This window comes from Bombyx mandarina, chromosome 16 (genome assembly GCF_030267445.1).
Source record: "Bombyx mandarina strain Sakado chromosome 16, ASM3026744v2".
NCBI lineage: Eukaryota > Metazoa > Arthropoda > Insecta > Lepidoptera > Bombycidae > Bombyx > Bombyx mandarina.
In genome coordinates, this window is record NC_143222.1 from 5816395 (window position 1) to 5829549 (window position 13155).

Consider the following 13155-nt stretch of genomic DNA (forward strand, 5'->3'; position numbering starts at 1 on the left):
GCGAGTGAGGGAAAGCTCTCCTCACTACGCAGAAACCCGCCGCCGCCGAGCAGGGGGTCGGGACCGGGGTCGTATCCGTGACCTGGCCCCTAAGAGCTAGGGGTCCCACCCGTTTTGTGCGGGGAGGGACCCAGACGTGGGGTGGCGTGCTCTGCACGCTCACCCGCAATAGGAAGCCGGGTGATGGTAGACCGCGTTCCCCGACCGCTCTGGGGGAAGGTGTAACGCGGCGCCATCAAAGCGGGCTCTCGGCCCGCTGAACGAGGGAACCGGTGGTCGTGTCGCTGGCGGCCACCGGTCCGGCGTCCGTGGGACGGTGGGATGGATGTAATGTGCTCTGCGTCAACCCTGTCCCGCCGTTTCAATAGCCCCGACTGGGCTCCGGCCCGGTCCGAGGTAGGGCGCCGGTTGTGAGCGGCAGGAGTTTTTAGTGAGGTTCAACTCCCACATACCCCACCTGCCGCGCGGGTGGGGATCCGGCGATTTTCTCCTGTGGAAAAAAAAAAAAAAAAAATCGGTCCAGCCGTTCTCGAGTTTTAGCGAGACTAACGAACAGCAATTCATTTTTACTAGTGGTCCCGCAGTAGTCGAAATTCGACTATAATTAATAGAAATTATAAGTTATTATGGTTCTATTGTTAAAGACAATTTTTTTTTATTGCCTAGACGTGTGGACGAGCTCACAGCCCACCTGGTGTTAAGTGGTTACTGGAACCCATAGACATATACAACGTAAATGCGCCACACACCTTGAGATATAAGTTCAATGGTCTCAGTATAGTTACAACGGCTGCCCCTTCAAACCGAAACGCATTACTGCTTCACGGCTGAAATAGGCGGGGCCGTGGTACCTACCCGTGCGGACTCACAAGAGGTCCTACCACCAGTAATTACGCAAATTATAATTTTGCGGGTTTGATTTGTATTACACGATGTTATTCCTTCACCGTGGAAGTAAATCATGAACAATTGTTAAGTACGTATTTCATTAGAAAAATTGGTACCCGCCTGCGGGATTCGAACACCGTTGCATCGCTATATACGAATGCACCGAACGTCTTATCCTTTAGGCCACGACGACTTAAACGAACAATTATACTTCTATAATCACAGATTTCGTCAAGACTACACTATAGACAAATAAACAATATTAACCTATTCTCAATTTTAGCACAGACTATAAGCAACAAGTTGAACAATAAACATAGAGTATACATATGTGTGTGTGTGTCAAATACATGGTAGTGTGTGTAATGTTTTTTATTGTTGATTTAATGTATTATTAATGCATAATTTAAAAAAAAATTAGCATTCTGCAATTCTTCACTGTATTCTCTTATATGTGGGGGAAATTTCATACTTGTCCGTCCGCGCAATTTTTGTAAAAAGGGGTACAAAGTTTTTGTTTCACGTATTAATATATAGATATACTAGCTATACCCGACCGCTTCGCTGGGCATTTAAAATTAACATTATTGTTTCTCACCCCCACAAAGATTCTCATCATTAACGCACCCGCAATTGGTGTAGGGAGTCCAACACTCGTGTAAATATTAGCCTATCCATTAAGTACATGTATTTTCTACATGGATACCAAGTTTCAAGTCAATCGGATGCATGTTGGTAGGCAGAGGCTTGGCTCTGCACCTGGCATTGCTAAAGTTCATGGGCGACGGTAACCACTCACCATCAGGTGGGCCGTATGATCGTCTGCCTACAAGGGCAATTGAAAAAAACATTTAGTAGTTAACTGAACATTCGTAAAAACCACTGTAGATTTATATATTAGTATAGATATAGATTCGTTTGAAAATTATGGTTATTGAAAGTGTGTTGCTATTGATACAGATCAGCGGAAAAATTAGCGATAATGCGCGGTAAAGAGATAGCGTCGCTGCAGACTAAGCTGGCGGCTGCGGAGGCGGGCGCGCTGGCGGGGGCGGAGCGCGCGCGCCGGGAGCTGGAGGCCGACGCCGAGCGGCTGCGGCTCCGGCTGCAGGCCGATATCACGGCGCTCAGTCTGCAGAACCGGTGCGTACAATCATCACCACGCAATACCAACTTTGACTAATTATCGCGACTCTTCTTTAACTCAATAAATAAAAATGAAGGTTTTTTTTTGGCTTTGATGGGTGGACGAGCTCACAGCCCACCTAATGCTAAGTGGTTACTGGAGCCCATAGAGAACTGCAACTTGAATGCGCCACCCAATTTGAGATATAAGTTCGAAGGTCTCAGTATAGTTATAACAGCTGCTCCACCCTTCAAACCGAAACGCATTACTGCTTCACGGCAGAAATAAGCAGGGCGGTTGTACCTAACCGTGCGGACTCACAAGAGGTCCTACCACCAGTAATTTACGCAAATTATAATTTTGCAGGTTTGATTTTTATTACACGATGTTATTCCTTCACTGTGGAAGTCAATCGTGAACATTTGTTAAGTACGTGTTTCATTAGAAAAATTGGTACCCGCCTGCGGGATTCGAACACCGGTGCATCGCTCGACACGAATGCACCGGACGTCTTATCCTTTAGGCCACAACGATTTCAGACTTCAGACGTTAATCATTCTTTATGCATGCCGAACAGTTCATCCGATAGTAATCAAATTTGGTACAATCGTTACTACGACTCTAACCCTAGCCAGGTGACGCTGATATTATAGTCTCCATAAAAAAACGACTCTAGGGAAGGTTTTTACAGTAATTCGATAGTTAATCGTACATATTTTTTTCGATGTGTACACAAATAGTTAGGCTGTTTTTTTTGTTTTCTTTGACTTTGTTATGCACTGCAGATCTAAGTAGACAATTTGATCGAAATCTTTTTTGGAAATTTAGAGAGAGTTAAGAAAAGTCTGAGATAGTCGTTTCTCTGATTAAGTTGAAAGTTTGTAGTTGAAAGTTCTTGTTCTTTTGCCTTTTTTATTAATACCATCAGTGTCCGACAAATGGTTCACAACAGATCTCATTTCATTTTGTTTTGCACAGCAGATCTAAGTAGACAATATAATCGAAATCTGTTCTGGAAATTTCGAGAGTCAAGAAAAATCTGAGAAAGGTTTTTTTATTTTTATTGATTAGATGGGTGGACGAGTTAACAGCCCACCTGGTGTTAAGTGGTTACTGGAGCCCATGGACATCTACAACGTAAATGCGCCACCCACATTGAGATATAAGTTCTAAGATCTCAGTATAGTTACAACGGCTGCCCCGCCCTTCAAACCGAAACGCATTACTGCTTCACGGCAGAAATAGGCAGGGCGTTGGTACCTACCCGCGCGGACTCACAAGAGGTCCCACCACCAGTTCGTTTGATTAAGTTAAACGTTTGTAAAGGTCTTTTTGCCTTTCTTATTAATACCATCAGATTCCGACAAATGGTTCACAACAGATCTCAAAAAACGATTACATTTCTTAAATGTAGCACACAGCGAAGTTTGACAGGACATCGCGACATTTATGACAGCGTAATTAATTCCGATTTCCGTATTTACAAACAGACGACTCGAGCGACAAGTGGAAGTGGAAAAGGAAGAACGCATGGTCCTCCAGCGGACGAACCAAGAGCTGAGCTCTGGTATCGCAGAGCGCACCGGCGCCGAGCTGCGGGGAGCCAAAACCGAAATTGCCAGCTTAGTGTCTGAAAGGGATGAGTTGAAGCAAAACGTGCGAGAATTGGAAACGAGGGTGGTGGAACTCCAGGGTGAATGTGCTAGAGCGCTGGCCAGTGCTGAGACACAGAGGCTACAACACCAACATTACAAGGTAACTGATTACAAACATCTATGGCTCAGAGTTGCTTGAATTTCGTTCAAGGCTAAAGAAACTGTTTTGCTTAGATGGTTGGACGAATTCACAGCCCACCTAGTGTTAAGTGGTTATCGGAGCCCATAGATATCTACAACGTAAATGCACCACCTACCTTGACATATAAGTTCTAAGGTCTCAGTACAGTTACAACGGCTGCCCCATCCTTCAAACCGAAACACATTACTGCTTCACGGCAGGGTGGTGGTACATACACGTGCGGACTCACAAGAGGTCCTCCCAACAGTAAACTCTAATAATTAAACTAAAATACAATTAAATTTTTAAACAAAAGCTTATTTAATTATTTAAAAGTGTAAGAAATTTAGTATAAGGTAGATCACGAGTTCACGACCTTCCTCAATTGTTTCATTATTAACGAGTGTACTACCCGCGGTAGTAAAAAATATTAAATGTTGGCGCAACAGATGTAGCCAGATAGGAACCTTTCACCTCGAAACAATAATTTACGCATTTATATTTAATTCATTTATTGTGCAAATTTTATTTTCGAGATACATAATTTCATTATTGTAAATATTTATTAAGTTTATACGTCCGTGAACTTATCACTTTATTATTATGTTAAATTACAAAATACAAAAATAGGCGACTTTGAATCCGTGCTTCGTTTATAAACGTAGCGACCCGAATATATCTGACATCTAAGGTCATAAGCTAATAATATAAGCTCATCAGGCTACGGGCATTGAATTCGTTTTGAATGACTTAATGCGAGAATTATATTTTTTTTTTATTGCTTAGATAGGTGGACGAGCTCACAGCCCACCTGGTGTTAAGTGGTTACTGGGGCCCATAGACATCTACAACGTAAATGCGCCACCCACCTTGAGATATAGGTTCTAAGGTCTCAAGTATAGTTACAACGGCTGCCCCACCCTTCAAGCCGAAACGCGTTACTGCTTCACGGCAGAAATAGGCGGGGTGGTGGTACCCACCCGCGCGGACTCACAAGAGGTCCTACCACCCGTAAGACTTACCAAATCCCTTGTGAGAACTCTCGGGTTTATTTACTTATATCGAATTAGATTACAAAGTAACATTGATAATCCATTGTTATCAACTAATTTGATGGTATTTTTTTTAAACGTGTCTGCCATTATGTTAAAAATTTTGTTTTTTTTCTCTTCACCTTAATAACATTATGTTACTCAAAACATCAGAACATAAGACAACACGTTCAAGAATTACGTCATCGAAGATTAACAGAGATCAATGTGAAGGCTATTGTAAGTTTAAGAAAGTAGATGTATGTACTCGAATGCATATAGGTATTTAGAAGCTAGAAATAATTTTGGTATCGCAGTTTTTTTTATTGCACGACATATGTTAACGAGCCCACGGCCCATCTGATGGTAAGTGATTTAACAATGTGAAAGCCGTCACTTATATATTGTAGATGTATTGTGTACATTTTTTATATATCTATACTGATATTATAAAGCTGAAGAGTTTGTTTGTTTGAACGCGCTAATCTCAGGAACTACTGGGCCGATTTGAAAAATTCTTTCAATCTTAGATAGACCATTTATCGCGGAAGGCTATATAGGCTATATAACATCATGCTAAGACCAATACAAGTGGAGCACCAATAAATAATGTTTCAAAATCAGTGTTTTTTTCCTTTTGAGAGCTTCCGCTGCGTGCGCTGCAGAAACGATTAAAGTTTCGCTAAAATATTGTATGACAGAATTGTTCTTGTTTAAAAGATGCAAAAAAAATCCGCGATAGCATAATGTCTATATGTTAAGGTTAGCTCACTATAACGTTTTTATGCTGACCAAATGTGTTCTAAAATAAAGCATTATTTGTGAACTATTCCACGCGGACGAAGTTGCGGGCAATGTATATATTTTGTATATATTGTATATCTTTATATATTGTATTGTATAGCGGAAAGTAGAAATAAGTGTGTGGGCGGTAACCATCACAGAACACAAGATATTCGACAGATCAAAAGTCTGTGAGTGTATGTTTTTCGATTACGGTATTCATGTTTAACGTCTATTTTATTAGAAAAATACGTAGTTAACGTAATCAATTTGAAGTTAGTTATATTAGTAGTAATTAGTAAGTAGTAAAGTATTAGTAAGAATCTAAATATCGGATGCTCCGCAATGGATAATGTCTTGAAAATTGCGTTAATTTTGTATTAATAAACAATCTTTTTATAGTTTTACAAATCTACACAGAAACCCTGAATATTTTTCGTATAAAATTTAAGGATAATAATAATAATATTTAAGGATACTGTACGCACTAAATGTTTTCTTGGAATTGGAATCGTCGGCAACATAAACCTCACAGATAGATGGACATACAGAAACTGAAGGGCAAATAATAACATGAGGTTAAAGAAAGTCAAGCATTACAATTTGATCTATGTGCATTCTTCACTTTTAATACGCTTTTATTAGCTTCAGACGTGTGTATGTTAGTATGTTACGGAATCTTTGAACATGATTTCAACGCCCTTCAAAACGTCGGATCAACTCAAAATTTGGTATACTTATTAAGGACCGATGACAATCCAATATTAAAAAAAATAATTGAAAAGATTGAAATTCAACTAAAAAATGAAAAATAAATAACAGCTTAAAAAAAACTAACAAAATACGCTTTTATAGAAAATCCAACTAAAGAATAGAAAATAAATTTTAATTAATTTGAATTAATAAATAGTGTAAGAAAAAATGATGCATGGTATCAGTAGTTATAAATATTTTATGAACAGATATGACTAAAAGGGTTATTTTTATAATATCTTGAAAAGCAACCCACGCTTTTTTTACAATAAAATCATTTTTTCTTACATTATTTTTAATTCAAATTTATTATTATAAAATTTATTTTCTATTTTTAGGTTGGATTTTCTATAAAAGAGTATGTTGTTAGTTTTTTTTAAATTATTATTTTTTATTGTTTCCAGGATTCAGTAGCGAAGGAGCGTGCAATCCGCCGACAAACTCTAAGCGGGGGAGAGGCGGAGAGTCGTGAGGCGGCCGCCCGTCTCGCCGCCGCCGAAGCCGCCACGGCTCGGGAACAACGCGCTAAAGAACTACTAGAAAAACATTTGTCTAGCATTCAAGAAGAGAACAGATGTCTTCAGGCCGAACTTGATGAGACCAGGAAAGAATTGGCTGCTGTAAAGGTGAATGAAGCTAAGACACTGCTCATTCTAAAATTATTATTATGTATACTATGCTATGGGTCATCACTATTTATATTTATTTATTTATATTTCTCACAATACACAGTACAAGCTAAAAAGATACATAAAAAACACAAGTAAAAAGAAACAAAATCTGACTTGCAACATAAGTTATGTGCGCACGACAAACAAGATAAAGTGCTGAATTTGTACAACAACGTTCCTTACAACTATACTAAATATTATTATAGAGATAATGGGGTGTTAAAACAAAAGAATCTGAAAAGAAGTCTTAATAATATTATAATTAGACTGCTATTGAACTGGTTTTAAGCACTGTTTGTAATTGTAATAAGTTCCCGATATTAGAATTATATTTATTATTATTTATTATAATTGAAGATATGAATCGATGAAGGGGATATGATTCAATTTGTTAATATTGAGAAAACATGCAACAAACTTTTGTTACTTGTACTTTTTCTTTGTACACAACTCCTTTATTACATGCAATTTCTAAAAATAGCCTTTAAACCCGGAGTTTTAAGATCTAATATGGTTTATAAGCACATAACACCTTCATTCAATGTAAAAACTCAAAATCTTAAAATGGTACTTAACCCCTTCATCAACTCGTGTCTTTAATTATAATTATCAGTCAACCATGTTCCTTTCCTTTCAACCATTATACAATCATTAGCACTAATCACAACACATATGTGGCTTATTGTTGTGTTTAGTGTGTCTATGATTAGCTTGACTTCAACTATGAATTTTTTAATGAAAGAAATGTATTTTAGGCAACTCTTGGTGAAAAACAACGTATGAAAGAAGCTACATCCGATGAACTGAAGGACGTTCAACAACAGTTGGCTCAAGAAAGGCTGCGGGTGTCCACCCTCCTAGCACAAGTACAGGTAAGCACACGATTGCACTGCTGTTATATTTTTAGGGCATTATATACGCGGAACGTGTGATAGCGAAGCGAGTAAGTGTAATAGAGTAATAAGTAAATCTGATATGGTAGTGAGGAAGTGTGATAGAGAGACGTGTAAATATGATAGGGTAGTGAATGAGTGTGCTAGAGCAATGAGTAAGTGTGATATGGTAGCGACTAAGTATGATAGAGCAGTGACTAAGTGTGATAGAGCAACGACTAAGTGTGATAGAGCAGCATATACTCGTAACGGTGATAGAGACGTGATTAAGTGTGATAGAACTGTGACTAAGTATGATGGGGCAGCAAATAAGTGTGTCAGAGCAATGAGTAAGTGTGATATAGTAGCGAGTAAGTGTGATAGAGCAGCTTGAAAGTGTCATAGAAATGCACGTAAATGTGATAGAGCAGTGATTAAATGTGATAGAGCAGCGAGTAAACATGATAGAACAGTGATGAAATGTGATAGAGCAGCAAGTAAGTATGATAGGGCAGCGAATAAGTGTTTTAGAGCGGTGAGTAAGTGTGGTTGGTTAGCGAGTACAGTCATACAGCAGCTTGTAAGCCTGATCGGGTAAACCAAAGAACCGACACTAAGAAGTTTATCAATTTATAGAAGAAGTTGTGTTTTTGTTTTTTACGAAGTAAATGTTATATCGAACCGTTTATGGATATATTGTGTGAAATTAATAATTTATTATTACAACTTGAATGTCCTCAACAGGAGCTGGAACGTGGCATCGAAGAAGCTGTGAAACGTGAAACAGCTTTAGAAGAACAAAGCGCTCGCACAGAGTCGCGACTCAACGAGAGACTCGCTGAAGCCAACGCTCGAGCCACTAACACTTTGCAGGAGGATGCTAGGCACCGTGAGAAGGTAAATTGAATGTGACAATTAAAAAAAATACACTACACTTCAGCCTAGGAAGGCACAACCCCAGCTGCTCCCGTATCTGTAATAAATGGTAGAGGGATTCATAGAAGAACTACTGCCTAGGAGTGTTCTCCGATTCTACCACGTTACTGCAATTGCCCACTGGCCTTTACTAATTGTAGAGTGCATTGTAAACACGCACGGGTCGGTACCGCCACGCTGTCCATTTCGGCCGTGAAGCAGTAATGCGTTCCGGTTTGAAGAATAGGGCAGCTGTTGTACATATTATACAATTGAACCTTCCTGATTGAATGTTGTAACAGATTTAAATCCAATAGAATTAATAATGAATATAAATCTATAAAATAAACTTTTATGTGTATTTTTGTTAACTCATAAAGCTATGAAAAGTAAGCTTCTATATTTTAATTGAGATGTATTTTTCACTTGAACGTTAAATATAATAGACTGTGTTCTTTGATATTGATTACATCTATATATTTATGGTTAAAATTGATTAAAACTTATTTATGATACATACCATAAATCTTTTAGGTGAACACTCTAGAGCAACTAGTTCGTCAACTAGAACGTGAGGTGACAGCCCTGGAGAGCCGCGCGTGCATGCGGTGCTCGGCTCGCGACGACGCGCGGCGGGACGCGGACGACGAGGCGGCGCGGCGGGCGGACGGCGCCGACGCACACAGCGACACGGAGAGCCTCGCCGACGCCGCGCATGCGCAACTCGCCTTGCTCAAGGAACAGCTCGAGAGGGCCGAGAAACAATTGCAGGTCTCAATTTTAACATATAATATGTCGGAGATCATACTTTATGCTATATACAGTCCCCGCCGATAAATATTGCACATCGACCCTTGGAAAAAGAATCGTCTTATTTCGATTCCGTTGAGCACTATCTCTGTCGTACCAGCGTATCGTCGGGTACTGTACGTTTCTCTATAGCTTTATGAAGTGTCCTTATTCAAACAACTAAATAAAACACTTCGTCTCAGTAGACGATGCTTTGGCTTTTTTTCCTGACGCTGCCAACGTCCATGGCTAATGGTAATCTGTAATAGATTTATGGAGCAATTAAGTTTCAGTCATGATTAAATTGGCCAAACTTATAATAACAATGGAATGATACACTATGTTATGTTTAACAATTATCGGGTCTATACAACCATACAACACAATAGATATGAGCAAAAAAAACTTTTTTTTACATTACAGACAAAAGCTGAAGAAATAGCAACACTCCGTCAAGAAGCCAGAGCAGCGAATTTGGCAAGATGGCGCAAGGTAAGTTCTACAAAAAACTAACTACTGATGAAAAAAGGAAAACAACCCTGTTATTAATGCAAATTTTTATTTCGTGTAACAGGAACGTGAGTTCAATGAACTATCGGTAGATGCAAAATCCACCGCTCGGGACTTGAAACGTGTTGAAGAACGCCTGTCCAATGCTATAGAGGCTCGGAAGGCTGCCGAAAGGAAATGTGCTGACTTGCAAACCGAAGTAGCATCCGTTAAACCGAAATATGAACAAGCGAGTAAGGACCTGGATAGATTGAAACAGCAGTTTGAAAAATTACAGAAAACCCACGAGATCGCGCAGGTTGAAGTTGACAGGTAATAATAACTTGCATACGAACTATATCTACGAAGAAAAATAATTTATTCGAAAACAATATATATAAATAGATTTATAAAATGTATTTTTATGTTAATTAAAAACTTATTATGTGGTGTTGTAATTTGAAACTCAAAACGAACAAGCGCCTCTAAAAAGAGCCTATAAACAATGAGATAACAAACTTATCAGTTTCACTTCCAACATGTATTTTTAAATATCATTTAGTTTGTTATTGTGCTAATTTTTTGGAACGAAGTTCCTTACGGCAGACTTGGAGGCGATAGGGATTTTGCTGCGCGACCGAACTGAAAAAAATGTGATAGTAAAACCGTAAGAAAAAATCCGTGGAAAAAAGTGCGTGGAATAAAACCGTTAAATGAGACGTGCGCAGGCGCGAGCGCGACAGTCGTATACACAAGCGAGTAGTGTATAATACCTTTCTCTTTCTCCTTCTTTTTTTTGCAAATTGTGTCGATTCTACATTAGCCGAAGGAACTTCGTTCCTACCTGGTGTCCCACGACACCACATTTTAGTTTTTTTTATTGCTTAGTTGGGTGGACCAGCTGACAGCCCACCTGGTGTTAAGTGCTTACTGGGGCCCATAGACATCTACAACGTAAATGCGCCACCCACCTTGAGATATAAGTTATAAGGTCTCAAGTATAGTTACAACGGCTGCTCCACCCTTCAAACCGAAACGCGTTACTGCTTCACGGTAGAAATAGGCAGAGTTTCATTTTTATTACACGATGTTATTCCTTCATCGTGGAAGTCAATCGTGAACATTTGTTGAGTACGTATTCGTGCATCGCTCAACACGAATGCACCGAACGTCTTATCCTTTAGGCCACGACGACTTCATGCATCACTAATGCGTCATATGGACTCGATGGTCATTTTGTCGTACATTACGTGGCGTGCACCAGGTCGCGTAACGACATCCGCAAGCTGAAGAGCGAGCTACAGTACAGCGAGAAGCGGCGCCTGCACGCCGAGGAGCAGGAGGAGCTGTCCAGCCGGGAGCGGGCGCAGCTGCGGGACGAGCTGCACGAGCTGCGACACAGGAACACCGAGCTGTTTGAGGTAAACCAATTTGAGAATTGTTTTTTTTTTTTCCTAGCTTATCTTGAGAGGCTATATCAGCGTAACCTTAACTATTAGCTGAGCTCACGGGGCTCAAACCTGACGACGTTGCCAACACGAACCCTAGCAAGAGCCGTGCTTCGCAAAATCTACCACCGGATCGGAAACGCGACCTACTGAGAAGATCCGGCGAGAAACTCAGTGGGCTGTGTCTGAGGATTATGAGAATTGTAAGGATATCTCCTGCGACTCGAATAACAGTCTGAGCTATTTCTTGTAAAGATTGAATTAGGTAGTTTTTTTTTAGTTTCTCAAATTCTTGTATGTAATACCGGTGGTTTATTAACTGTTTAGTTATCTGTGAATGTGCACAAATGTGAAAAAATGAAAAAAAACCGGTGAACATAACTTCTCGGGATCCTCTGTCCGCTGAAGTCCACTGAAAACGTCTCAGTAAATGACCACCATTTTACTGAGATTCTATTTCATCCCCTATCGTCTCGTCTCATTTCATTTCGTGTCATGCCATGTCTCATATTAATCAACTTCGTTTCATTTCATAATATCATTTTTAATATAAAAAAGTTTTCATTAAAATTAAAATAAGACTTGACCTAAAATAAGACTTAAAGATCTTAGTTACCAGGTCATAAAATCGCTTTTAAAAAAAACCAAATTCTTGTGTTATACTTAAATCGATTATTTAAGGAAACGTTACAAGATTCAAACTTTTGCCTGTAACTAATGAGTGACGGTGCGATCACGCGACGATACGTAAACAATAGTTAAGTTTTGCATCGATATAATTTTTTATAAACGTGGAAGTTCAACATTCGCTCATTAGTCGAATTTTTTTATTTAATACAGAACAGCTGACAGCTTATGGCCGAACGGTGTCGATTAAATTTTTCCAATGCATTGCAAAAATACTACTTATCCACACACACACACACACACACACGCACACGCACACGCTCACGCACACGCACACACACACACACACACACACACACAAAAATTTGGAGGCGTTGAGTTAAGATCTTGATTTGATCTGCTCTTAGAGTAGTAACTCGACCAGCAACAATCGTGTGATTAAAAAAATATATTCAGACAAAATGCTCGTTTTTTAAATTTGATTATCTATGCCAAAACAATCAAAATAATCTTTACATGCTTTTTTATATTAAAAATATTTTTAACCTTACCTAGAAAAAAGTACCCGCCACATCGAATCATCATTTACGTATTACCATTATTCTGGCTTCCCATAAGGTTGGACTTATAATTTTATTTATATATTTCTGTCGGTTTAAGCTACAAAACGATCAAGACAATATTGAATAGGTGGGTGTCGTAACGAGATAATAATGTTTTATGTTTTAAATACACAATCATTGGATAAATATTTATAAGCAGATCATTGATGTTTTCAAATAACAATATACTCTAGTTTACAAAACAAATTCGCAATACGTGGAGGATGTATCGTTCATTTTACAGTCTGCCGAGAGGCAAGGTGATAGTTGGATTTATAAAAATAAATACACACAGACCGTATATAATAATAATGGATACATATAAATGTAAAATAAACGTCATTCAAAAGCCAGCCGTACGTCCGAAGCCGTTTTACTTGCGGCA

The 13155-nt window shown here is 39.1% G+C and overlaps 1 protein-coding gene across 2 annotated transcripts in view; it reads left to right on the forward strand.

Annotated features, from left to right (window-relative positions):
* Nucleotides 1-13155, forward strand: part of LOC114246781 (uncharacterized) — a 41341-nt gene that overhangs the window by 12348 nt on the left and 15838 nt on the right. Inside the window, exons 10-19 of one of the 2 annotated variants that reach the window (XM_089733731.1) lie at nucleotides 1849-2031; nucleotides 3505-3769; nucleotides 4996-5061; nucleotides 6762-6983; nucleotides 7784-7900; nucleotides 8645-8797; nucleotides 9350-9586; nucleotides 10028-10096; nucleotides 10179-10426; nucleotides 11358-11514. In XM_089733731.1, the coding sequence (XP_089589857.1) occupies nucleotides 1849-2031; nucleotides 3505-3769; nucleotides 4996-5061; nucleotides 6762-6983; nucleotides 7784-7900; nucleotides 8645-8797; nucleotides 9350-9586; nucleotides 10028-10096; nucleotides 10179-10426; nucleotides 11358-11514 (1717 nt within the window). The remainder of the gene's footprint in view (nucleotides 1-1848; nucleotides 2032-3504; nucleotides 3770-4995; nucleotides 5062-6761; nucleotides 6984-7783; nucleotides 7901-8644; nucleotides 8798-9349; nucleotides 9587-10027; nucleotides 10097-10178; nucleotides 10427-11357; nucleotides 11515-13155) is intronic. The other variant, XM_089733732.1, reaches the window with a different exon arrangement.